This window comes from Oncorhynchus mykiss, chromosome 10 (genome assembly GCF_013265735.2).
Source record: "Oncorhynchus mykiss isolate Arlee chromosome 10, USDA_OmykA_1.1, whole genome shotgun sequence".
NCBI classification, from domain to species: Eukaryota; Metazoa; Chordata; class Actinopteri; order Salmoniformes; family Salmonidae; genus Oncorhynchus; species Oncorhynchus mykiss.
Genome location: NC_048574.1, coordinates 46323299 through 46347017, shown reverse-complemented (window position 1 = coordinate 46347017; position 23719 = coordinate 46323299). Strand labels below are relative to the sequence as shown.

The following is a 23719-nucleotide window of genomic DNA, read 5'->3' as shown; positions in this document are numbered from 1 at the left end:
CCCATAGAGACTGCCAGAGGTCCAGACAACAGGCCCTAAAATTTGACACACTGAACTCGATCTGGGAAGTAGTTGGTGACCCAGGCGAGGCAGTCATTAGAGACGCCAAGGCTATTGAGTCTGCCGATAAGAATGTCGTACATACCTACACGTACGCTACGGTCACAAGACGCAGGCCTCCTAATTGTCCCTAGAATTTCTAAGCAAACAGCTGGAGGCAGGGCATTCTCCTATAGAGCTCAATTTTTATGGAATGGTCTGCCTACCCATGTGAGAGACGCAAACTCGGTCTCAACCCTTAAGTCTTTACTGAAGACTCAACTCTTCAGTGGGTCATATGATTGAGTGTAGTCTGGCCCAGGAGTGTGAAGGTGAACGGAAAGGCTCTGGAGCAACGAACCGCCCTTGCTGTCTGCCTGGCCGGTTCCCCTCTTTCCACTGGGATTCTCTGCCTCTAACCCTGTTACAGGGGCTGAGACACTGGCTTACTGGTGCTCTTCCATGCCGTCCCTAGGAGGGGTGCATCACTTGAGTGGGTTGAGTCACTGATGTGATCTTCCTGTCTGGGTTGGCGCCCCCCCTTTGGTTGTGCCGTGGCAGAGATCTTTGTGGGCTATACTCTGCCTTATCTCAGGATGGTAAGTTGGTAGAAAATATCCCTCTAGTGGTGTGGGGGCTGTGCTTTGGCAAAGTGGGTGGGGTTATATCCTTCCTGTTTGGCCCTGTCCGGGGGTATCATCGGATGGGGCCACAGTGTCTCCTGACCCCTCCTGTCTCAGCCTCCAGTATTTATGCTGCAGTAGTTTATGTGTCGGGGGGCTAGGGTCAATTTGTTATATCTGGAGTACTTCTCCTGTCTTATCCGGTGTCCTGTGTGAATTTAAGTATGCTCTCTCTAATTCTCTCTTTCTCTCTCTCTCTCTCTCGGAGGACCTGAGCCCTAGGACCATGCCTCAGGACTACCTGGCATGATGACTCCTTGCTGTCCCCAGTCCACCTGGCCGTGCTGCTGCTCCAGTTTCAACTGTTCTGCCTGTGGCTATGGAATCCTGACCTGTTTACCGGACGTGCTACCTGTCCCAGACCTATTATTTGACCATGCTGGTCATTTATGAACATTTGAACATCTTGGCCATGTTCTGTTATAATCTCCACCCGGCACAGCCAGAAGAGGACTGGCCACCCCTCATAGCCTGGTTCCTCTCTAGGTTTCGGCCTTTCTAGGGAGTTTTTTCAAGCCAACGTGCTTCACACCTGCATTGCTTGCTGTTTGGGGTTATAGGCTGGGTTTCTGTACAGCACTTTGAGATATCAGCTGATGTACGAAGGGCTATATAAATACATTTGATTTGAATGTGGTGATTGACAGAGTCGAAAGCCTTGGCCAGGTCGATGAATCCGGCTGCACAGTACTATCTTTTATCGATGGCAGTTATGATATCGTTTAGGACCTTGAGCGTGGCTGAGGTGCACCCATGACTAGCTCGGAAACCAGATTGCATAGCGGAGAAGGTACGGTGGGATTCGAAATGGTCGGTGATCTGTTAACTTGGCTTTCGAAGATTTTAGAAAGGCAGTGCAGGATGGATGTAGGTCTATAACAGTTTGGGTCTAGAGTGGAAAGCTGACCGTGGCAGCTTTCCAATCTTTGGGGATCTCAGACGATACGAAAGAGAGGTTGAACAAGCTAGTAATAGGGGTTGCAACAATGGAGAGGGTCCAGATTGTCTAGCCCAGCTGATTTGTAGGGACCCAGATTTTGCAGCTCTTTCAAAACATCAGCTGTCTAGATTTGGGTGACGGAGAAGCGGGTTTGGGCAAGTTGCTGCAGGGGGTGCTGAGATGTTGGCCGGGGTAGGGGTAGCCAGGTGGAAAGCATGGCCAGCCGTAGAAAAATGCTTATTGAAATGATTGATTATCGTAGATTTATCGGAGGTGACAGTGTTTCCTATCCTCTGTGCAGTGGGCAGCTGGGAGGAGGTGCTCTTATTCTCCATGACTTTACAGTGTCCCGAAACCTTTTGGAATTAGTGCTACAGGAAGCAATTATTTTGGCAAGAACAGCTAAAATAAGCAAAGAGAAATGACAGTCCAGCAATACTTTAAGACATGAAGGTCAGTCAATTGTGAAAATTAAGAACTTTGAAAGTTACTTCAAGTGCAGTCGCAAAACCCATCGAGCACTATGACGAAACTGGCTCTCATGAGGACCGCCACAGCAAAGGAAGACCCAGAGTTACCTCTGCTGCAGAGGATAAGTTCATTAGAGTGCCTCAGAAATTGCAGCCCAAATGAATGCTTCACAGAGTTCAAGTAACAGACACATCTCAACATCAACTGTTCAGGGGAGACTGTGTGAGTCAGGCCTTTATGGTCAAATTGTTGCAAAGAAACCACTATTAAAAGGACACCAAGAAGAAGAAGATACTTTCTTAGGCCAAGAAACACGAGCAATGGACATTAGACCGGTGACAATCTGTCCTTTGGTCTGATAAGTCCAAATTGGTCTGATGAGTCCAACTGCTGTCCTTGTGAGACGCAGAGTAGGTGAACGGATGATCTCCGCATGTGTGATTCCCACCGTGAAGCATGGAGGAGGAGGTGTGATGGTGTGGGGTTGCTTTGCTGGTGAGACTGTCAGTGATTTATTTAAAATTCAAGGCACACTTAACCAGCATGGCTACCACAGCATTCTGCAGCTATTCACCATCCCATCTGGTTTTCGCTTAGTGGGACTATCATTTGTTTTTCAACAGGACAATGACCCAACCCACCTCCAGGCTGTGTAAGGGCTATTTGACCCAGAAGGAGAGTGATGGAGTGCTACATCAGATAACCTGGCCTCCACAATCACCTGACCTCAACCCAATTGAGATGGTTTGGTATGAGTTGGAACGCAGAGTGAAGGAAAAGCAGCCAACAAGTGCTCAGCATATGTGGGAACTCCTGCAAAACTGTTGGAAAAGCATTCCAGGTGAAGCTGGTTGAGAGAATGCCAAGAGTGTGCAAAGTTGTCATCAAGGTAAAGGGTGGCTACTTTGAATAATCTAAAATATAATTTGTTTAACACTTTTTTGGTTACTACATGATTCCATATGTGTTATTTCATAGTTTAGATGTCTTCACTACTATTCTACAGAAAAGAGAAAAACCCTTGAATGAGTGAGTAGGTGTGTCCAAACTTGAAATATATATATATATATATATATATATATATATTTCAAGTTTGGACACACCTATATATATATATATATATATCACACACACGTTGTTTTATCCCTTGCTCTTAAATGGCATGGATGGGAGGCTCAATGTTGCCCAATAATGTTTGTACCCTGTTTTGTGCTGCTGCCATGTTGTGTTGCTACCATGCTATGTTGTTGTCTTAGGTCTCTCTTTATGTAATGTTATCTCTTGTCGTGATGTGTGTTTTATCCTGTATTTTTAATCCCAGCCCCCTTCCCTGCAGGAGGCCTTTTGGTAGGCCATCATAGTAAATAAGAATTTGTTCTTAGCTGACTTGCCTAGTTAAATAAAAATAAATGTTACACAATGACATGGCTATTTGACTAATAGGACCCCACTGTAATATAAGTCCTAGGTGACATTTGTCATCTCAAGGCATATTTGATACATTTTAGTTTATTGCTTATCATTACCTGTCTCGAGGACGGTATCCTGTTCCTGCCAACCAATGGCATAAGGGTGACGCATTCCTCAGCCTGTTCTGACAGACAGGTACACCCAGCTACGGCGCCATATTGAGAACGGAAGTGAGAGATTTTGTTGTGGAAAAAAGTGTAAACTATGTAGTTTCAAGAAAACATTAGGAGTAGTGATAAAAGTAGTGTATACTTACAGTCGCGTTTACATTGAAACCCTCTTACGATTTTGTTTTTCTCGTTGAACAGAGACCCCCCCACCTCAAGAAATATTTGTACTTATCTCAACCCTTGAAAGCTTCAAGTCACTGGAAGCTCGCGACTGAACTCTTGTCGAAGATGCCCTTGGCACAGTTTGGAGCAGACCCTTGGCAGAAAATGGCATTGGGCAATTCTAAAACAGAGGTAAATAGGCATGGACATGAATGACCTATGGCCACCGTAGCTGTCATTTGTCGTCAATGATTGCCGCGGTCTCTTGTGAGTTGACGTCCTCCCTAGAGTTTGTGGGACAGCAACCTCGTTTTGGTTTCGCACAAACTGATTTTAAAACTTAAACGATTAACAAAAGGACAGCATTGTGATCTTAAGTTATCTAATTTTCTCAAGTGCAGGTTGCTACATTGTAACAACAGACATTTGTGGCCGGAAGGAAGCTGTGGTGGGGTTAAACTAATCGCAATATACACTGAGTGCACAAAACATTAGGAACACCTGCTCTTTCTATGAGACTGACAAGGTGAATGCTACGACCCCTTATTGATGTCACTGATGTTAAATCGACGTCAACCAGTGTAGGTGAACGGGAGGCGGCGGGTTAAATAAGGAGTTTTAAGCCTTGAGACAATTGATACATGAATTGTGTATGTGTGCCATTCAGAGGGTGAATGCAAGACAAAATATTTAAGTGCCTTTGAATGGGGTTATGGTAGTAGATGCCAGGCACACCGGTTTGAGTGTGTCAAGAACTGCAACGCTGCTGGGTTTTTCACGCTCAACAGTTTCCCGTGTCTATCAAGAATGGTCCACCACCCAAAGGACATCCAGCTAAACTTGACACAACTGTGGGAAGCATTGGAGTCAACATGGGCCAGCATCCCTGTGGAACGCTTTCGACACAATGTGGTCCATGCCCGATGAATTGAGGCTGTTCTGAGGGGAAAGGGGGTGCAGCGCAATCAGGAATGTGTTCTTGTTCCTAATGTTTTGTTTCACTCAGTGTATCATAACTACTCACTAACTAGCTGCTGGGCTGGCTGACCTTAGGGTAATTCACTCACTACAGGGAACATGCAATGTTTATTGGACAAGTTCTAATGGGTAAACAAGGCTTATTAATAAATACAGTTTTATTTATATATGTTTTATAATCAACTGAACAATTGGCCCTGAAGCATATTTAGACAGTGTCAAAAAATACCGCAATTGTGAGTTTTTTAAAATTTTTATTATTAACAATAATAAATCAATACGAAGGTAGATGGGGAACAAGTACACATAAATAGTATACAAATGACAGTAGGGCTAGGGGCGTGGCTAAGGGGTACAATTACACAAGGACCTTAAGGGATAGAGAGAGATGATATGTTTTATGTGTTGTACAGGTCATGGATGACTCCATGGGGGATGATGATGATACTGCATGCAGTGTAAGTTAAAATAATATAAATATAATTTCAACTTCTGTCTTCTCCCTGACTGTCTAATTTCCACAGTTGGTGTGTTTATGTTGTGCTTTCTTCTTCTCTCTTACTCACTTGCTCAAACACCTACATTCAGGCACTCCACAATAATGCTGACTACTATGTATTAAAGTGGCATAGTGGTGGGGTCGTCTGAGTAAAAAGAGAAGAAAATGGTTAGCGAAGATGAGGGGGTAAAGAAAGAGCCTGAGAGTGACTGTGAAAGAGAGAGGGAGCATACTGTGTCTTTAGTCATCCTCCTCCACACCACCTCTGATGCAATGGGAGGGGGTGTTGGTGGCATGGCAACCAGTTGCAAGCTGCCAGTCCCGGCTGATCCGAGTGCAGCGCAGTCTCCCCCACAGCAGCCTGTCGGCAACACTGACACAGGGAGAGGGGCTCTGCTGGCCCAGCACCGGCATGGGGGATTTGGCCTCTGCTTGGGCAGAACACGGGCCAAAGAAGGACCTCACTGTAAGCTGGTGTGCTGTACGTGGGTCTGGTTTGGTGTTGTGTTTTGGTGGGAAAGCATGGGAGTTTATTTCTCCATCCTCTCACAGTATGACTCTCTGCTTTAGTGCAGAGAAAAGGCGCTGAGTATGCAGTCTCTTTATTAGTGTGGTTTTAAATCAAAGGTTGTGAATATATTTGATTTGATTCATTCTATTGCTTTGTATATTTGCTTATTCTTTGCATGTTTCGTGTGTTTGTTTTCGTACTCACATCTGTTTTTGTTTATAGAATTGCTGTGTATTGTTGTCTTTTTCCATACTGCTGTGCTGTGTATTTGGGTCGCGCCTGGCTTTGGTTTGACTGCGTCTCTTTTCTTTCACAGGATGAGGGCTTTGTGAATGAGATCAGTATCACACACCATGTTAAAGAGGGCTCTGAAAAGGCTGATCCGCGGCAGTTTGAGCTGCGCAAGGTCCTGGGACAGGGATCCTTTGGGAAGGTAAATTATTGTGTGAGGTTGACATTTGTAGACCTGGTTGTAATGTTTATTTTTCTTAAAGATAATATTATTCACATACAGTTGAAGTCGGAGGTTTACATACTTAGGTTGGAATCATTAACTTGTTTTTCAACCACTCCACATTAACAAACTATAGTTTGGTAAGTTGGTTAAGACATCTACTTTGTGCATGACACAAGTAATTTTTCCAACAATTGTTTACAGATAGATTATTTCAATTATAATTCACTGTATCACAATTCCAGTGGGTCAGAGGTTTACATACACTAAATTGACTGTGCCTTTAAACAGCTTGGAAAATTCCAGAAAATTATGTCATGGCTTTAGAAGCTTCTGATAGGCTAATTGACATCATTTGAGTCAATTGGAGGTATACCTGTGGATGTATTGCAAGGCCTACCTTCAAACTCAGTGCCTCGTTGCGTGACATCATGGGAAAATAAAAATCAGCCAAGACCTCAGAAAACGCCTGAAGGTACCACGTTCATCTGTACAAACAATAGTACGCAACAATAAACACCATGGGACCACGTAGCCGTCATACCGCTCAGGAAGGAGACGTGTTCTGTCTCCTAGAGACGAACGTACTTTGGTGCGAAAAGTGCAAATCAATCCCAGAACAACAGCAAAGGACCTTGTGAAGAAGCTGGAGGAAACCGGTACAAAAGTATCTATATCCACAGTAAAACGAGTCCTATATCTAGATAACCTGAAAGGCCGCTCAGCAAGGAAGAAGCCACTGGTCCAAACCGGCATAAAAAAAGCCAGACTACGGTTTGTAACTGCACATGGGGACAAAGATCATACTTTTTGCAGAAATGTCCTCTGGTCTGATAAAACAAAAATAGAGCTGTTTGGCCACATTGATCATTGTTATGTTTGGAGGAAAAAGGGGAGGCTTGCAAGCCGAAGAACACCATCCCAACCGTGAAGTACAGGGGAGCAGCATCATGTTGTGGCTGTGCTTTGCTGCAGGAGGGACTGGAGCACTTCACAAAATAGATGGAATCATGAGGTAGGGAAATTATGTGGATATATTGAAGCAACATCGCAAGACATCAGTCCGGAAGTTGAAGCTTGGTCGCAAATGGGTCTTCCATGGACAATGACCCCAAGCATACTTCCAAAATTGTGGCAAAATGGCTTAAGGACAACAAAGTCAAGGTATTGGAGTGTCCATCACAAAGCCCTGACATCAATCCTATAGAACATTTGTGGGCAGAACTGAAATAGCGTGTGCGAGCAAGGAGGCCTACAAACCTGAGTTACACCAGCTCTGTCAGGAGGAATGTGCCAAAATTCACACAACTTATTGTGGGAAGCTTGTGGAAGGCTACCCGAAACGCTTGACCCGAGTTCAACAATTTAAAGGCAATACTACCATATACTAATTGAGCATGTAAACTTCTGACCCACTAGGAATGTGATGAAAGAAATAAAAGCTGAAATAAATCATTCTCTATTATTCTTACATTTCACATTCTTAATATAAAGTGGTGATCCTAACTCATCTATGACAGGGACTTTTTACTAGGATTAAATGTCAGGAATTGTGAAAAACTGAGTTTAAATGTATTTGGCAAAGGTGTATGTAAACTTCTGACTTCAACTGTATGAATTATGGTTGGAAGTATGATCATATCTCTAAACATTTGTGTAAATGAGACTGACAAATTGATGGAAGATGTTGTGATTAACAATGAACTGATTTGTGTCTCTGTCTATTGATGTTCAGGTGTTCCTTGTGAAGAAAATAACAGGGCCTGATGCTGGACAGCTCTATGCTATGAAGGTGCTGAAAAAGGCCACATTGAAAGGTACACTAGTGCACAGATGATTTTTTTGTGTGAATATGTTTATATTGAATATAGAGAACTACTTTACAACTACAGTGTCTATCTTTCTGGGTTTAGAACTACTTTACAACTACATTATCAATCTTTCTTGATGAATTCTATATAGCCGTGTTTCACTTATTATTCTTATCACGTATAACCAGTGCGAGATAGGGTCCGGACTAAGATGGAGCGAGATATTTTGGTGGAGGTGAACCATCCTTTTATCGTCCGACTACATTACGGTGAGTTATCAGACATCTCACTGACCTGCCATATTTTTTTTTTTTTTATGTGTTTTGAGTTGAACATGTACCCATGATTCCTCACAGCATTCCAGACAGAAGGGAAGCTGTACCTGATTCTGGACTTCCTCAGGGGTGGAGATTTATTCACACGGCTGTCCAAAGAGGTAAACCAAATTCTAATCCTGAGGGGGGTTTTCTACGATTTATAATTGTTTTACACTAAACACAAATATAAACGCAACATGTAAAGTGTTGGTCCTATGTTTCATGAGCTGAAATATAAGACCCCAGATGATGTTCATAAGCACAAATAGCTTATTTCTCCCAAAAAAATTCACAAAACACAATGCCAGAGATGTCTCAAGTTTTAAGGGAGCATGCAACTGGCATGCTGACTGCAGGAATGTCCAACAGAGTTGTTGCCAGATAATTTAATATTAATTTCTCTACCATAAGCCGCCTCCAACGTCATTTTAGAGAATTTGGCAGTATGTCCAACCGGCCTCACAACCGCAGACCACGTGTAACCATGCCAACCCAGGACCTCCACATCCGGCTTCTGCACCTGCTGGATGTTTGAGGGGGGGTGCTGAGGAGTATTTCTGTCTGTAATAAGGCCCTTTTGTGGTAAAAAAAAAATCTCATTCTGATTGACTGGGCCTGGCTCCCCAGAGAGTGGGCCTATGCCCTCCAGGGCCCACTCATGACTGTGCCCTTGCTCAGTCAAGTGAAATTCATAGATTAGGGCATAATGAATTTATTGAAATTGCCTGATTTTCTTATATGAACTGTAGCTCAGTAAAATCTTTTAAATGGTTATTTTTGTTCAGTATATTTAGAAAAAGGACACATTTTGAATAATTTCTGTGTATTTTGTGTATCAGTAGGTACGTTATTTTAAATCAGCCTGTCTCCATACTCCCAGGTGATGTTCACAGAGGAGGATGTGAAGTTCTACCTGGCAGAGCTGGCTCTGGCACTGGACCATCTGCATGGCCTGGGAATCATCTACAGAGATCTTAAACCTGAGAAGTACCTATCACACTAATGCTATAAACATTGCTTATGCACATTATGTACTTGTTTCTCTTCCAATCAGCAACCTGGAAAATACATGTGTATTATTCATATTTAAGCCAAACGTTATTTTGAGTCAAATCAATTTGGAGCGTAGAAGGGACAATGTTATATACTGTCTATTTACTGTGTGAGTTTCTGCTGGTGGATGTTGTTTTCCTCTCTGACTGAGATCACTCTGTCCTTTCAGCATCTTGTTAGATGAGCAGGGACATATCAAACTCACTGGTGAGTAATGCTCTGCTTCTATTAAATATTCATGCTTCATATTCACACTTAGCCTGACTCATTCACCAAGCACAATAGGAAAGCACTGCTAGTCATATTAATACCTTTGCATGTCATTTTAGGAGCCCTCAGTTTGCCTATGTACAGTTTTCTGCTTGATTATGAATAGAATTTAAGCACAGGCTCATTTTGCTGCCCTTTGTTTGTTCCAGACTTCGGCCTGAGTAAAGAGTCCATTGATCATGAAAACAAGGCCTACTCTTTCTGCGGAACAGTGGAGTACATGGCACCAGAGGTCGTGAACCGCCGAGGACACACCCTTAGCGCCGACTGGTGGTCCTACGGCGTGCTCATGGTGAATGCTTGTTGCTCTTTTACCTTTTATTACTCTGGGATGTGTTCAAATATCTGACTGGTATCAAGTGTGCCTTCATATCTGCCTGTATGGGCCAATGTGTCCAATGGCTGACAGGACAACTGTTTTTGTCTTCCCCAGTTTGAGATGTTGACGGGAACACTGCCTTTCCAAGGGAAGGATCGGAAGGAAACCATGACCATGATACTGAAGTGCGTCCTCCCTCAACATGTCCCATTCTCTCGTACCAGTTTTACCAGGCTGTTAAAATAGTTAGCCATAATTTGTACTTCATTTACCATAGTACTTTTTTTTGTTTGCACTGCAGGGCCAAGCTGGGAATGCCACAGTCCTTGAGTCAAGAGGCCCAGTCTCTCCTACGTAACCTGTTCAAACGCAACCCAGGCAACAGACTGGGTAATCAATCTCATCACTAAAATTGTATTTTCTGCCGTGTCTTGTAACTAATGGGTGGCTCAAATAAAACACACTCAAACGGAAAAACGCTAGTCCGACTTTACTGAAACATCACCGAATGTTTGAACAACTGCAATCCTATTACCCCAGCTGTCCTGATGTGATGTGTGTGTGGTTTTTGTTGTTCACAGGTGCTGGTCCAGACGGAGTGGAAGAGATCAAGAGACATTTCTTCTTTTCCACTATTGACTGGAATGTAAGTTTTTGGCTATTCAGATGTGTACCATCTGCCTACTACGTTGTCCTTATGTATTATACATGTATTTTTGTGTTTTTAACATACATGTTTAGGTTTATTCCATTTAGCATCCCTTTTTCTTGGTATGCCTGTAGAAATTATTCAGGAGAGAAATCCATCCCCCCTTTAAACCTGCGAGTGGCAGACCTGATGACACTGTCTACTTTGACTCTGAATTCACTGCAAAAACTCCACGAGGTAAATAAAAGGTTCTTGTTTGGCGCTTTTACAATACACAGTTTCATAATCTGAACAGTGTTATTGGCGGCAGGTAGCCTAGTGGTTAGCGTGTTGGGCCAGTAACCGAAAGGTTGCTAGTTTGAATCCCAGAGCCGACAAGATGAAAAATCCGTCTGTGCCCATTGCTCACAGAGTTGCCGTTGATGGTGGCTGACCCTACCTGTGACCCCACTCTCCCAGGAATTGGGATATGCAAAAAACTCATTTCCAATTCACATGTGAAATAGGACAAATAAAAGTGTAAGAACCATTTTGATGGCTGTTTGGTCTTCTCACCACTAGAGAGCAGTCTCACTTGGGTTATGGGTCAGGTGGTGGGTCAGGCATATAGGGTCACAGGCAAACAGATAGTAGGGCTGCATGGGTGAATTGGGAGATTCACATGGTTTTTACCCGGATTACTCGACCACAAACCATCGCCATCAAGTTTAATCTGTTATCGTGTTATTTTCTGAATTAAATGGGAACATCGCCCAACGGTATATCACTCTTGCATCAAGTGGCGAATTGGAACTTAACAATAGCCAGAAGAATAAACACCCACTATCATTATAATTATTAATTGTGTGAATGAAAAGTAGCGAGCGGATTGACGTGAGGATTGTTCCTACAGACTCTCCTGGCTGTCCCCCGAGTGCCAACGCCCACCAGCTTTTCAGAGGCTTCAGCTTCGTGGCCATCTCGAAGGAGGAGAGTCAACCACCACAGACCACCAGCATGAACATGACCTCAATACAGGTACCAACACATACACATACATTATGGGGTATGATCTGCTGTTATTATATGGTTGTGTGTGAAAATAACAGAACTGGTCTCTGTATCTGAATCTTTGTCTTTTCAGCAACTCCACAGAAACGCAGCACCGTTCAGTGATGTATACGATGTGAAGGAGGACATCGGCGTGGGCTCTTACTCCATATGCAAACGCTGCGTTCAGAAGAGCAACAGTATGGAGTATGCTGTAAAGGTGAGTTGTAACACTGTCCTTAAACATTGTCAGTTTCTCCCTCTGGGGCTGCCCATGTTTAAAATGGTATGATTAATGGTCATTACTGATGTTATTATCTTAGATCATCAGTAAGGCAAAGAGGGACCCCACAGAAGAGGTGGAGATTATTCTGCGTTACGGACAGCACCCCAACATCATCACTCTCAAAGATGTGAGTCATTACATCCGCAGTATGCTCATGAAGCAAGCGACACTGTTTTGCTTTTGAGCCACAGTTGAAAGTTACAGCAAGATGGTGCTATTATTCTAGATTCACGTGTTTTGTTGTTTCATTGTTTGGCTAGTATGTCTATGTTCTGAGTGAGTTATGGGCATATTTTCTCGGACTAATTACACCACCTGTCTCTGTTTTTTTGGGGGGGTGATTGCGCTGAATACTCTTCTAACGACTCAAGTTATTTGTGAGTATCTCTCTAGGTAACAGTGTGAGGTTGTGCTCTGTTGACTGTAGGTGTATGACGATGGGCGCTCCGTGTACCTGGTGACAGAGCTGATGAAAGGAGGGGAGCTGCTGGATAAGATCCTCCGACAGAAGTTCTTCTCTGAGAGGGAGGCCAGTGCGGTTCTCCACACCATCACCAAAACTGTGGAGTACCTGCATGTACAGGGGGTAAGCAATCACCATCACTATGATACATTACATACATGGAAAGCATAGTATATTAGTGTATTATATTGTTTGTACCTAGAGCACTTCGGTACTTTCAAAGCAACATATGCACCTTTTCCTGTATGTGACGATCCACTTATGATCTTGTCACATAATTTTAAAGACATACCTTATATCAATAACGCTTTATGGGTTTAAGAATGCACATATATTTATTGAATTAAATGTGTTTACCTATGTCCTTCGGTGCGGCCGACCGTTCGCCTGTGACGAGAGAAATGCATCTTAGAGTTTACGCCGACAGTCATTTTGGTTATGGGAGTGCCAACCATTTGTTTGTAGTGCTGGGCATGCTTTTTCTGAGCTAAATGAACATTCAAGGGCACATTTTATGGTAATGTAATGGCTAGATTGAAAGTAAAGAATTGTTTGCAAAAAGTACCTGTTTTTCTCGTCGTTGAAGAGTTCTGTTCATTTATGTTCAGAGAATTAATGGGCAAATGGGGGCGTGTTTGAGCGCATGGTTATTTAGGGTACGAGTAATGTGGTAGTAGCTTATTCCAGGGGACGTACATGTTTATATACCAGGTTATTGACGCTTAAAGAATGCTAGCACCTTTATTGAGATGTGTGCTGGTATAGGTACATATATTTAGCTGAACATTTCTGTATGGTATATCATGTGCTTTGAATGTTAATTGACCAGATATAGTATGTGTAAGGGTTTCCATTGGTATTGCTATAAGAAGCCTGTCCTCATTGAGGGACAGGACAGGGAACAGTTTGGCATGCTGCTTGGTTTTGTTTGAGGAGCTCTATTTGATCCAGTTTATTATTTTTGTAAATACTTTACATTTTGCTGGCAATTATTATCTTCACTTGCAAGTAAAAAGCCTCACTCTGGGCAAGAAAAATCCATTCATTTCATCGCTATTAAAATCCTACCGCATGGTCAACCTCACTCTATATAAGAAATATGAGTTGGCCATCTATGTAATTTGACTCACTGATTTAGGATGTCACTGATGAAATATCTGTCCCCCTGCTCAGGTTGTCCACAGAGACCTGAAGCCCAGTAACATCCTGTATGTGGATGAGTCTGGAAACCCAGAGTCCATCCGGATCTGTGACTTTGGCTTTGCCAAACAGCTGAGAGCTGAAAACGGGCTCCTGATGACTCCGTGTTACACGGCCAACTTTGTCGCCCCCGAGGTGTCTCTTCTACATGTTTCTGTGACTAGTACCTGCATCCTCAGCTAATGTTTGTCTGCTGTATAACTAGTCTGTGTTTTCAATTTTCAATATGTTTGTCTAGTATGTGACACAATGTTCTTTGCTTTCTGTATTCTAATGCAGTGTGCAATACTTAATGTTGTTGTTAGGTGCTGAAGAAACAGGGCTATGATGCAGCGTGTGATATCTGGAGTCTGGGAGTACTGCTCTACACAATGCTTACTGGGTATGTGTGCTCTATCAACTGTAATGCAGGCAATAGTCAATGATGTGCAATACAATTTAAGAGGACAAATGAAGTCCTTTCATATGTTAGAGGTCCTTTTGAAGTATGTGTTTTTCTTGATGTTTCAGGTTCACTCCTTTTGCCAATGGACCAGAAGATACTCCTGAAGAGGTCTTAGCTCGGATTGGCAGTGGAAAGTTCTCTCTGACAGGCGGCTACTGGAACTCTGTCTCAGCAGAGGCCAAGGTATGTCTGGAACATCGGTTGGACGACAGCACTGTGCATTCCATAGTATCCAATTACTCTATGATAATAGTTTCCAAAGTAAATACTTTGTTCCTAGCACAATGCACTTGATGTTGTAGTCCAAACTGAACTTTGGAATTGATTTCTTTAGGACCTAGTGTCAAAGATGCTGCATGTGGACCCCCACCAGAGGCTAACTGCTGCTCAGGTGCTGCGACACTCCTGGATAGTACACAAGGACCGGTTGCCCAAGTACCAGCTCAATAGACATGATACCCCTCATTTGGTCAAGGTAACAATAAAACTTTATTCAATGCACTAAAGTCTCTCTTCTCTGCCACTCTGAAAGAAAGTCTCTGCTGGGTATTGATACATTTTAAGACTCCAAGACTTTTCTCTTTTTCCTCCTACAGGGTGCGATGGCAGCCACTTACTCTGCTCTGAACATGCATGTTCCCCCTGTGCTGGACCCTGTAGGACACTCCTCATTAGCTCAACGAAGAGGGGTGAAGAAGTTGACTTCCACAGCCCTGTGAATCCATCTGCCACTACTATCAATCTCACCTGTTTAATGCTACTGCACCAGTGCATTCGTGAGTTTTGACTCCAGCTGTGTTAGAAGAACAGTGTGTAAGACCAAAAAGGAACTTGACAATGCATTTGCGTGTACAATCTTCACTGCCCACAGATCAAGAGTTACAAGACTGTATATATTATTTTATGAAAATTAGATATATTTACCAGAAAAAAATAGAATTAACTGTACGGATTCCTATAGGTCTGTTTAAACAGAGATTGAGTTAAGCACTGCGGGATGAAGGGATTTAGAGAGGATTACAAGATGGCAAAAGCCAGTCTCACCCCCCCCCCCCCCCCCTCCCCACTACCTATGCACTTGTGTAAATCTGAGAAGATACGATAGGTACTCAATATGGGCTATTGCTTATACCCATCTATTGGGCAAACTCCTCAATTCTACAACAATCAGTTTACCAAGACCCTTTCAAACCTGGGGAGAGAAAAATGTGCTCACCTCTGCTGCTGCACTTTCTCTCAGACCTTTGTGTTCGGGCAGGGGTCAAAAGTTTTTTTTTGCTTTACTCAGTCTTTACATTTTTTTTGTCCTTCTCATGATTTATAAAGGGAAACACGTGAACAAGGGATATACTTATAGCAATTAGGATTACTTTTACAGTCTAATTTTAAGAGCCTATTAAGAATGTATTTTTGTATGTGGATGAATGAAACATTTTCTACTTGGTGTGCATGATTGAGGCCACAGGACAGCTTTGTTTTAAAGGGAAAGGCTTTCCAAGAAGCTGCTGTGAAATGTAACATGCTAGATGGAGGTGAGAATAGACACTGTATTTCCCCTCTGCTTTGGCATCTGTCTATCCATGTTTAACAGATGAAAAAAACATTCTCAGGTGTGGTCCAGGCAAGTGTCTGCAGCTTATTTTGTAACTTTAATTTTTTTTCAAATTATCACGAATAAATAAATATACAATCAAATGTATCAGTATTTTATTATTTCCTCCACTGAAAGCCATAATGTAGGAGACCAGAACCACTTTTTTAGAAAATAATGCTGCTTCACGCAAGGGCAGTATGGTGTCACAAGAGGAAGAGGTTTCGCAAGAAAAAAGTATATCTGGCTAAACTTAGTTAAGGAGATGGGAAACTCAATTGGATTGGTATTCACGCCCAGTGTGTAGTTTGCTCATACATCGTCAATGGGACGAACAATGCATTCTGGGCTATAGGGAGAGATCTCCTTCAAGGAGAGAATGGGAGTCAATTGGGCGCTAGCTCCAAAAAAACAACATTAGCATGAATTTCGTGAAAAATAAGTACAACATTAAATATTTCCCCGAGATAGCTAACTTGTTTTCTGTAATATAATATAGATTTGGAATCGTGGCATTACGTACTTTTGAGGAAAAAAGGCAGATTTCTTGATTTAACCTAACTTTTAGAAGGGGGATGACTTTAGCAACCTCGTGACGTCGCAGTACAACGTGAACACGATTGGTCGACAGTCTGCTGGTTGGGGCGTTATACGGTCCTCTATTCATTGATCAAGGAGATTCCCATCTCCTTTCTCTAATATCTCTGGTTTAGCTAGCTAACTTTGTAAAGAGTGTATGACATCGTCAACGATTGGTTTCCATCCCATTTGAATAAAACTAGCTAGTTAATTTCTTACGGAAAAAACAGGACTCGTTTAAAAAAGTCTGTTCGTTTGGGAATATGCCGAAGAATAAAGGTACGCATCAAATATGTTGTCTTTGGTTGTTATTCCATTTCAGGGGGGGGTTATGCTAGCTAGCTAACTAGCTTCCCGGCCCATGCTTAGCAACGTAACCGGAGGAAGGTACGGTATGGCATTGAACAAGTATTGAAAGCGTGGAAACGTTAACCTTAGTTACAACCATCGTCGTTGTTTATTTAAGCGTAATTAGACTATTAAAATAAGGAATTCAAATGGCGATTATCCAGCTAAGTGAACTGCCTTGCTTGCTTTTGTCACATTCTGTTGCGCCGCAGAATGACTACCATCAACTAGTGGTAGGCCAACAATATCCCTGCCCAGCGGTTTCCATCATCTTGAGCCTCTGCCTTAATCGCGGTCACATTTAGTTAACTACCACATGTAAAATGGGTTAGTTAAAATCTTTGTAGCTAGATAACAGGCATGTGGTTGGTTTATTTATCTGTGTTTATTTGTCTTATGATGCCAATGAAAGGTGGAATTGGAATTACAGTTACCAGTGCCACATGTTTACTATCTATCATCTTCTCATTACAGGTAAGGGAGGAAAGAATCGGCGACGTGGTAAGAACGAGAATGAATCAGAAAAGAGAGAGCTGGTATTTAAAGAGGATGGCCAAGGTGAGTGCATGGACCCTCTTCAACCTTATTTAACCTGTACATTTAGCAAGCAGGTTTTGACATTGCTGTCAATCTGGCCTGCTCCGTGAGGGGGCAAAGGGGGCTTAACCCACTCAATTGAAACGTGTGCCCCCACAGTTTTAGTTTTATGTCCCTATATAAAAAAATACCAAAGTTAAAATGAGTGAGTGACAGGTTGTCACGAAATCTGTATCAGCACCATGGACAGAAAAAAAGTGGGGGGAAATGCTGCTCGTCTGTGGTAGGCTATGTGAATAACGAGATGCGCCTCCACCTATAATATTTTAATTCATAAGGACGGGGTCAAGTTTACAGTTAAAGCTGCTTCCCTCAACTCTGCCCCACCAATACAGAGTTAGCTCTAACTAGCTAATCTGCCACTGCCACGATGGATATCAGAAATGAAATCACTAAGGTCGTTGTCAAGCCAGGCAGAAATTATGCTGTCAAACTCGCACTAGTTTACCCCCCCACAAAAAAAATGTAAGACTTTTTTAATATGCCATGTAGGCTATACTGGTTGTAAAGTGAATTACTGTGCATACTTTTACGAATTTAGCCATAAATATAGCAGAGCGAAAGCTGGGATCCTCTTTTAAATGGTGGCCTGTCAGATCTCATAAACATTGATGAAAGTTACAAATGTTAAACATACAATTAAAGAAACTTCTCCTTAATGCAACCTCTGTGTCAGATTTTAAAGTTTTACGGTAAAAGCACACGATGCAACCTTTATCCATCCTGCTCTGCCTTTTCTAAAGTCTTCGAAAGCCAAGTGAACAAACAGATCACCGGCCATCTCGAATCCCACCGTACCTTCTCCACTATGCAATCCGGTTTCCGAGATGGTCACGGGTGCACCTCAGCCATGCTCAAAGTCCTAAACGAGATCATAACCACCATTGATTTTTTTTTAAACAGTACTGTGTAGCTGTCTTCATCGATCTGGCCAAGGCTTTCGACTCTGTCAATCACCGTATTCTTAACGGCAGACTCAACAGCCTTGGTTTCTGTAATGACTGCCTCGCCTGGTTCACCAACAGCTTCTCAGATAGAGTTCAGTGTGTCAAATCGGAGGGCCTGTTGTCCGGACCTCTGGCAGTCTCTATGGGGGGGCCACAGGGTTCAATTCTCGGGCCGACTCTTTTTTTCTCTGTATATATCAATGATGTCGCTCTTGCTGCGGGTGATTCTTTGATCCACTTCTACGCAGACACTATTCTGTATACATCTGGCCCTTCTGTGTTAACAAACCTTCAATACTATACAACACTCCTTCCGTGGCCTCCGTGGCCCGCTCTTAAATGCTAGTAAAACTAAATGCATGCTCTTCAACCGATAGGTGCCCGCACCCGCCCGCCTAGCATCTCTACTCTGGATGGTTCTCACTTAGAATATGTGGACAACTATAAATACCTAGATGTCTGGCTAGACTGTGAACTATCCTTCCAGACTCATTAAAGATCTCCAATCCAAAATTAAATCTAGAATCGGCTTCCTATTTCACAACAAAACCTTCACTCATGCTGCTAAATATACCCTCGTAGAACTGACTATCCTACCGACCCTTGACTTCAGCGACGTCATTTACAAAATGGCCTCCAACACTCTACTCAGCAGACTGGATGCAGTCTATCACAGTGGATGCAGTCTACCCACCATTGCGACCTGTCTGCTCTCTTTGGCTGGTCCTTGCTACATATTCACCGCCAAACCCACTGACTCCAGGTCATCTAGAAGTCTTTGCTCGGTAAAGCTCTGCCTTCTCAGCTCACTGGTCACCATAACAACACCCACCCGTAGCCCGTGCTCCAGCAGGTATATTTCACTGGTCATCCCCAAAGCCAACACCTCCTTTGGCCGCCTTTCCTTCCAGTTCTCTGCTGACAATGACTGGAACGAATTGCAAAAATCACTGAAGTTGGAGACTTATATCTCCAACAAGCATCGGCTGTCCGAGCAGCTTAACGATCGCTGCAGCTGTACACAGCCCATCTGTAAATAGCCCATCCAACCTACCTACCTCATCCCCATATTTGTTTTTCTGCTCTTTTGCACACCAGTATTTCTACTTGCACAACCTCATCTGCACATCTATCACTCCAGTGTTAATTGATACATTTTAATTACTTCACCACTATGGCCTATTTATTGCCTTACCTCTTTACTTAATTTGCACACACTGTATACAGATGTTCTATTGTGTTATTGACTGTGTTTGTTTATCCCATGTGTTGTTTTTATCACACTGCTTTGCTTTATCTTAACCAGGTCGCAGTTGTAAATGAGAACTTGTTCTCAACTGGCCTACCTGGTTTAATAAGGTGAAATAAATAAAGGCTACTAATGACCATCAGCGGCATCAGAGTGCAGTTTTGGAGTAGCCTAGTTACAGTGACTCAACGGTCATGTGGAATTTGACTTCGGTCATGACTGGTGACTGGCGGTAATACGGTCACCGTAACCAGGGAGTAGGGCGGTTAACAGTTCAGCTTTTACATTTGAGCCACCTTGTGACCCCCTCTATATGAATTGACTAACTGGCTGAACTTCTGTTCTAATCTAGAATATGCACAGGTGATTAAGATGTTGGGTAATGGACGACTGGAAGCTATGTGTTTTGATGGAGTCAAGCGACTATGCCACATCCGAGGAAAGCTACGTAAAAAGGTAATGGTGTACACAGTAGCCTATTTAGTAGTGCCATTAGTCACAATATCCACCACGTGTTTTGGCAAATAGCTGTAGACTGAAGCTAATTGAGATCTTACGTGTTCTGTATAAATGCAATCCAATGCCATTATCCTTTACACTCCATTTCCACAATGCTTTGGGTTTGACATGAGGGTTGACAGACTCTTCTACCTGATTAGTTTGTCTTTATGCTGGAAATATTACAGTTTCCATACTCCAAGCTGTCCTTGCTGACATCTTGTTCTTCGCTCCTGGGCAGGTTTGGATTAATACTTCAGACATCATCCTTGTGGGACTTCGAGATTACCAGGTAATATTAATAAAAAATGTGCAGTGTATTTTTTTAATGATAATACAACCCAAGGCACTAGGAGGCCCAAAGTTCGAAGAATATGTCCTAATGGTTACATTCTTCCCTGAAGGACCAAAAAGCCGATGTTATCCTGAAGTACAATGCAGACGAGGCCAGGAGTTTGAAGGCCTATGGGGAGCTTCCTGAACATGGTAAGTATCTTGGGCCACTAAAAAAGAGAGGGAATCAGGGAGGTTAATAGCATCTAACCTAAGACTAAAATGAAATAAAGCCAGGAATGGAGAATTGTCTTGCTTCAAATTATAGGCACATGTTCACTCTTTTCTTTTTTTTTTAAGTAGGCTAGTTTATTAATTGTGACTATCTTCTAACACCCTAGCTAAAATCAATGAGACTGACACATTTGGACCTGGCGACGATGAGGATATTCAGTTTGATGACATTGGAGATGACGACGAGGACATTGATGATGTAAGTAGAGGATTCCTCTTGCTAGTTACAAGGGAAGCCATCCATATTTAATAATTGGTGTGATGCAGTCAATCAACTGAAATCACATACAATTGAGTGAAATGCTTTTTGCTCTGTCCATTGTGCTTGAATTCTTTGTCTGCTTTTGGGTCAGGTAACTTGGTAACATATGTCTCTCCCCTTCCACTCAGATCTGAATCAGAACTATTGTGTGCCAAGTCGTTTATGCAGAGGAAAGTGGACAGTTCTATACTGGCAGAGGCAGTGCAACCTTGCCAACAACTCCCTGCTTCCTCAAGTCAGTTGAGGCAGCTCATTTCCCTTCTTTTGAGACTGCTTTAAGCCTGGAATCTGTCAATGAGAACATCAGCACACCTACTTTAGTTCACACACTTCATATTTTTGTTAGTTGTAATGTAATTTTATTCCATCATGTGGAATATACCCTCAAACTACAGAACAACAGAGTTTACAATAAAAACTTGAATCATTTTATGTTTGGTCTGGAGATTTGTCAAAAACAAAGGATCCCTCCCCCTTTTTTTATTTTATTTTTACCAATGTTTGTTTTCTTGATTTTGATTATCAATAAAATAAGTATCTCATTTGTGATAATTTCTATGCTTTTTTTTTCAATCAAAGAACATTGGGTCTGGCGACAAGTCTCTCACTTTGCAAAAATGGTGAAAGCAGGTATAACTCATGTTCCTGACATGTTGGTAAACCTTTTAGCCTAGTCAGGATTTGCGCAACGCTGGATAAATATTGGGCTGCTTTGACATTTCGGCCGACAGTGCAGGCAACTGCCAGATCTACAAAGAACCTTGCATCATAAATAACTACATGATTATTTGTGGATCAGTCAATTTACCCGTGATACATTACGGTTTAGATCCTGTTGAACACTGCCATTCTCAAAGCTTTTGTTTTTTTTGCGGAAGCCCAGAACTTGGCTGGCTTTGCTATGAAGTCAGACTGACAGTAGGAATACCCAGTGTTGCTCGGATACTGTCACCACGTTATCCACGCTTACATTTAATTTCTGGGCAGAGGGGTTGAAAGGCGCGTTTACTATAAAGCTTGATGCTGTATTCTGTTCTTCCCTTCTAGTTGAGTCTTAATTGTGTTAAGGATTGGACCCTTTTTTTCAATATTAGCCTAAAATGACATACTCAAATCTAACTGCCTGTAGCTCAGGACCTGAAGCAAGGATATGCATATTCTTGATACAATTTGAAAGGAAACACTTTGTAAATTTGAAATTAATGTAGGAGAATATAACGCATTAGATCTGGTGAAAGTACAAATACAAAAACTTTTTCTTCCCCCATCTTTGAAATGCAAGAGAAAGGTCTGTGTATCATTCCAGGTTAGGTGCGATTTAGATTTTGGCCGCTAGGTGGCAGCAGGGTATGTGCAAAGTTTTAGACTGATCCATTGCGTTTCTGTTCAAAATGTATCTAGTCTGCCCAAATGTACCTAATTGATTTTTTTATTTAACCTTTAACTAGGCATGTCAGTTAAGAACAAATTCTTATTTTCAATGACGACCTAGGAACAGATTTGTTTTACCTTGTCAGCTCGGGGATTGGAACTTGCAACCTTTCGGTTACTAGTCCAACGCTCTAACCACTAGGTTACCTGCCACCCAATTGATACATTTAAGTTCATAACTGTGCACTCCTAACAATAGCATGGTATTATTTCACTGTAATAGCTACTGTAAATTGGACAGTGCAGTTAGATTGTCCCAATGGAACACACAAGGGTACACGTCGATCCAGAGCATACCAAGCATACTCAACGGGTGACATGTCTGGTGAGCATGCAGGCCATGGAAAAACTGGGACATTTTCAGCTTTCAGGAATTGTGTACAGATCCTTGCAACACTGGGCCTTGGATTGTCATGCTGAAACATGTGATGGTGGCGGATAAATGGCACAACAATGGGCTTCAGGTCTCGTCATGGTATCTCTGCATTCAAATTGCCATAGATAAAATGCAATAGTGTTCGTTGTCCGAAACTTATGCCTGCCCATACCATAACCCCACCGCTACCATGGGGCACTGTGTTCACAACGTTGACATCAGCAAACTGCTCACCCACATATGTACGTGCCATGCATGTACATGGTCTGCGGTTGTAAGACGTACTGCCAAATTCTCTAAAACAACGGTGGCGGCAGCTTATGGTAGAGAAATTAACATTCAATTCTCTGGCAACAACTCTTGTGGACATTCCTGCAGTCAGCTTGCCAACTGTACGCTCCCTCAAAACTTGAGACATCTGTGGCATTGTGTTGTGTGACAACTGCACATTTTAGAGTGGCCTTTTATTGTCCCCAGCACAAGGTGCACCTGTAGTATAATCATTACGTTTAATCAGTTTCTTGATATGCCACACCTGTCAGGTGGATGGATTATCTTGGCAAAGGAGAAATTTTCATTAACAGGATTGTAAACAAATTTGCACACAACATTCTAGAGAAATAAGCTTTTTGTGCATATGGAACATTTCTGGGATATTTTATTTCAGCTCATGAAACATGGGACCAACACTTGACATGTTTATTTTTGTTCAGTATAGTTATTTAATGGCAACGTTTAAAGCTATTGAACGCAATTCAATACTTAGTTTTGACTTCATGCATTTAATTAGGCTACAGTTGGTTCTTCCATCAATTATGCAGTTTTCGGTTTGGCTATTTGTGTCAAGTGGATGTGGCAGCTGTAGCTTGTATGGCGCCCTGGGCGACTCCCCCCTCCCCCAGCGCCCGCAAGATGCTGCCCATGTCGCCCGTACCTAAATCCGCTACTGATTTGTATTAGTCTATAAATAAATATATTTGCCAAAATTCGTCATCTCTCCCATGTCTTATTCGACTAGTATTTTTGAAAGTGTAAGGATAATAATTCAGCCATAGTTGTTCTGAAATGTTTATTGCTTGCCAACATTTTATTCCCTCTGTTTAATATAACACACA

The 23719-nt window shown here is 42.4% G+C and overlaps 2 protein-coding genes across 4 annotated transcripts; both read left to right on the top strand.

Moving 5' to 3' along the window:
* Nucleotides 1-3673: 3673 nt before the first annotated feature.
* LOC110534081 (ribosomal protein S6 kinase alpha-3) lies at nt 3674-15854 on the top strand. 3 transcript variants are annotated; one of them, XM_036990487.1, is made up of 23 exons: nt 3674-3773; nt 3912-4067; nt 5267-5311; nt 6180-6296; nt 8053-8134; nt 8317-8397; nt 8485-8564; nt 9326-9432; nt 9668-9705; nt 9918-10060; nt 10202-10272; nt 10389-10477; nt 10669-10733; nt 10871-10973; nt 11629-11753; nt 11860-11985; nt 12089-12178; nt 12479-12637; nt 13688-13849; nt 14020-14096; nt 14225-14342; nt 14494-14634; nt 14756-15854. In XM_036990487.1, the coding sequence occupies exons 2-23, from the start codon at nt 4002-4004 to the stop codon at nt 14876-14878; spliced, it is 2208 nt and encodes a 735-aa protein (XP_036846382.1). In that variant the 5' UTR covers nt 3674-3773; nt 3912-4001; the 3' UTR covers nt 14879-15854. The 3 variants fall into 3 exon arrangements, with proteins under 3 accessions (XP_036846382.1, XP_021474414.2, XP_021474413.1); XM_021618739.2 differs by having other exon boundaries at nt 3745-4067; XM_021618738.2 differs by lacking the exons at nt 3674-3773; nt 3912-4067; nt 5267-5311 and adding an exon at nt 5407-5818.
* Nucleotides 15855-16293: 439 nt separating this feature from the next.
* Nucleotides 16294-21349, top strand: LOC110534082 (eukaryotic translation initiation factor 1A, X-chromosomal). The gene is made up of 7 exons (XM_021618740.2): nt 16294-16608; nt 17152-17235; nt 19823-19926; nt 20210-20260; nt 20373-20454; nt 20643-20734; nt 20926-21349. Exons 1-7 carry the CDS (start codon nt 16593-16595, stop codon nt 20929-20931), a joined length of 435 nt encoding a protein of 144 aa, XP_021474415.1. The 5' UTR covers nt 16294-16592; the 3' UTR covers nt 20932-21349.
* The last annotated feature ends 2370 nt before the right edge of the window (nt 21350-23719 follow it).

Excerpts from the sequence above, each read along its gene's own strand:
- LOC110534081 (XM_021618738.2), top strand. The coding sequence starts at position 5,621 with ATGCAATGGGAGGGGGTGTTGGTGGCATGGCAACCAGTTGCAAGCTGC. Across the intron at positions 8,135-8,316 it reads GAAAAAGGCCACATTGAAAG|TGCGAGATAGGGTCCGGACT; the intron begins GTACACTAGTGC and ends ACGTATAACCAG. Across the intron at positions 8,398-8,484 it reads TATCGTCCGACTACATTACG|CATTCCAGACAGAAGGGAAG; the intron begins GTGAGTTATCAG and ends GATTCCTCACAG.
- LOC110534082 (XM_021618740.2), top strand. Across the intron at positions 19,927-20,209 it reads GAGGAAAGCTACGTAAAAAG|GTTTGGATTAATACTTCAGA; the intron begins GTAATGGTGTAC and ends GCTCCTGGGCAG. Across the intron at positions 20,261-20,372 it reads TGGGACTTCGAGATTACCAG|GACCAAAAAGCCGATGTTAT; the intron begins GTAATATTAATA and ends TCTTCCCTGAAG.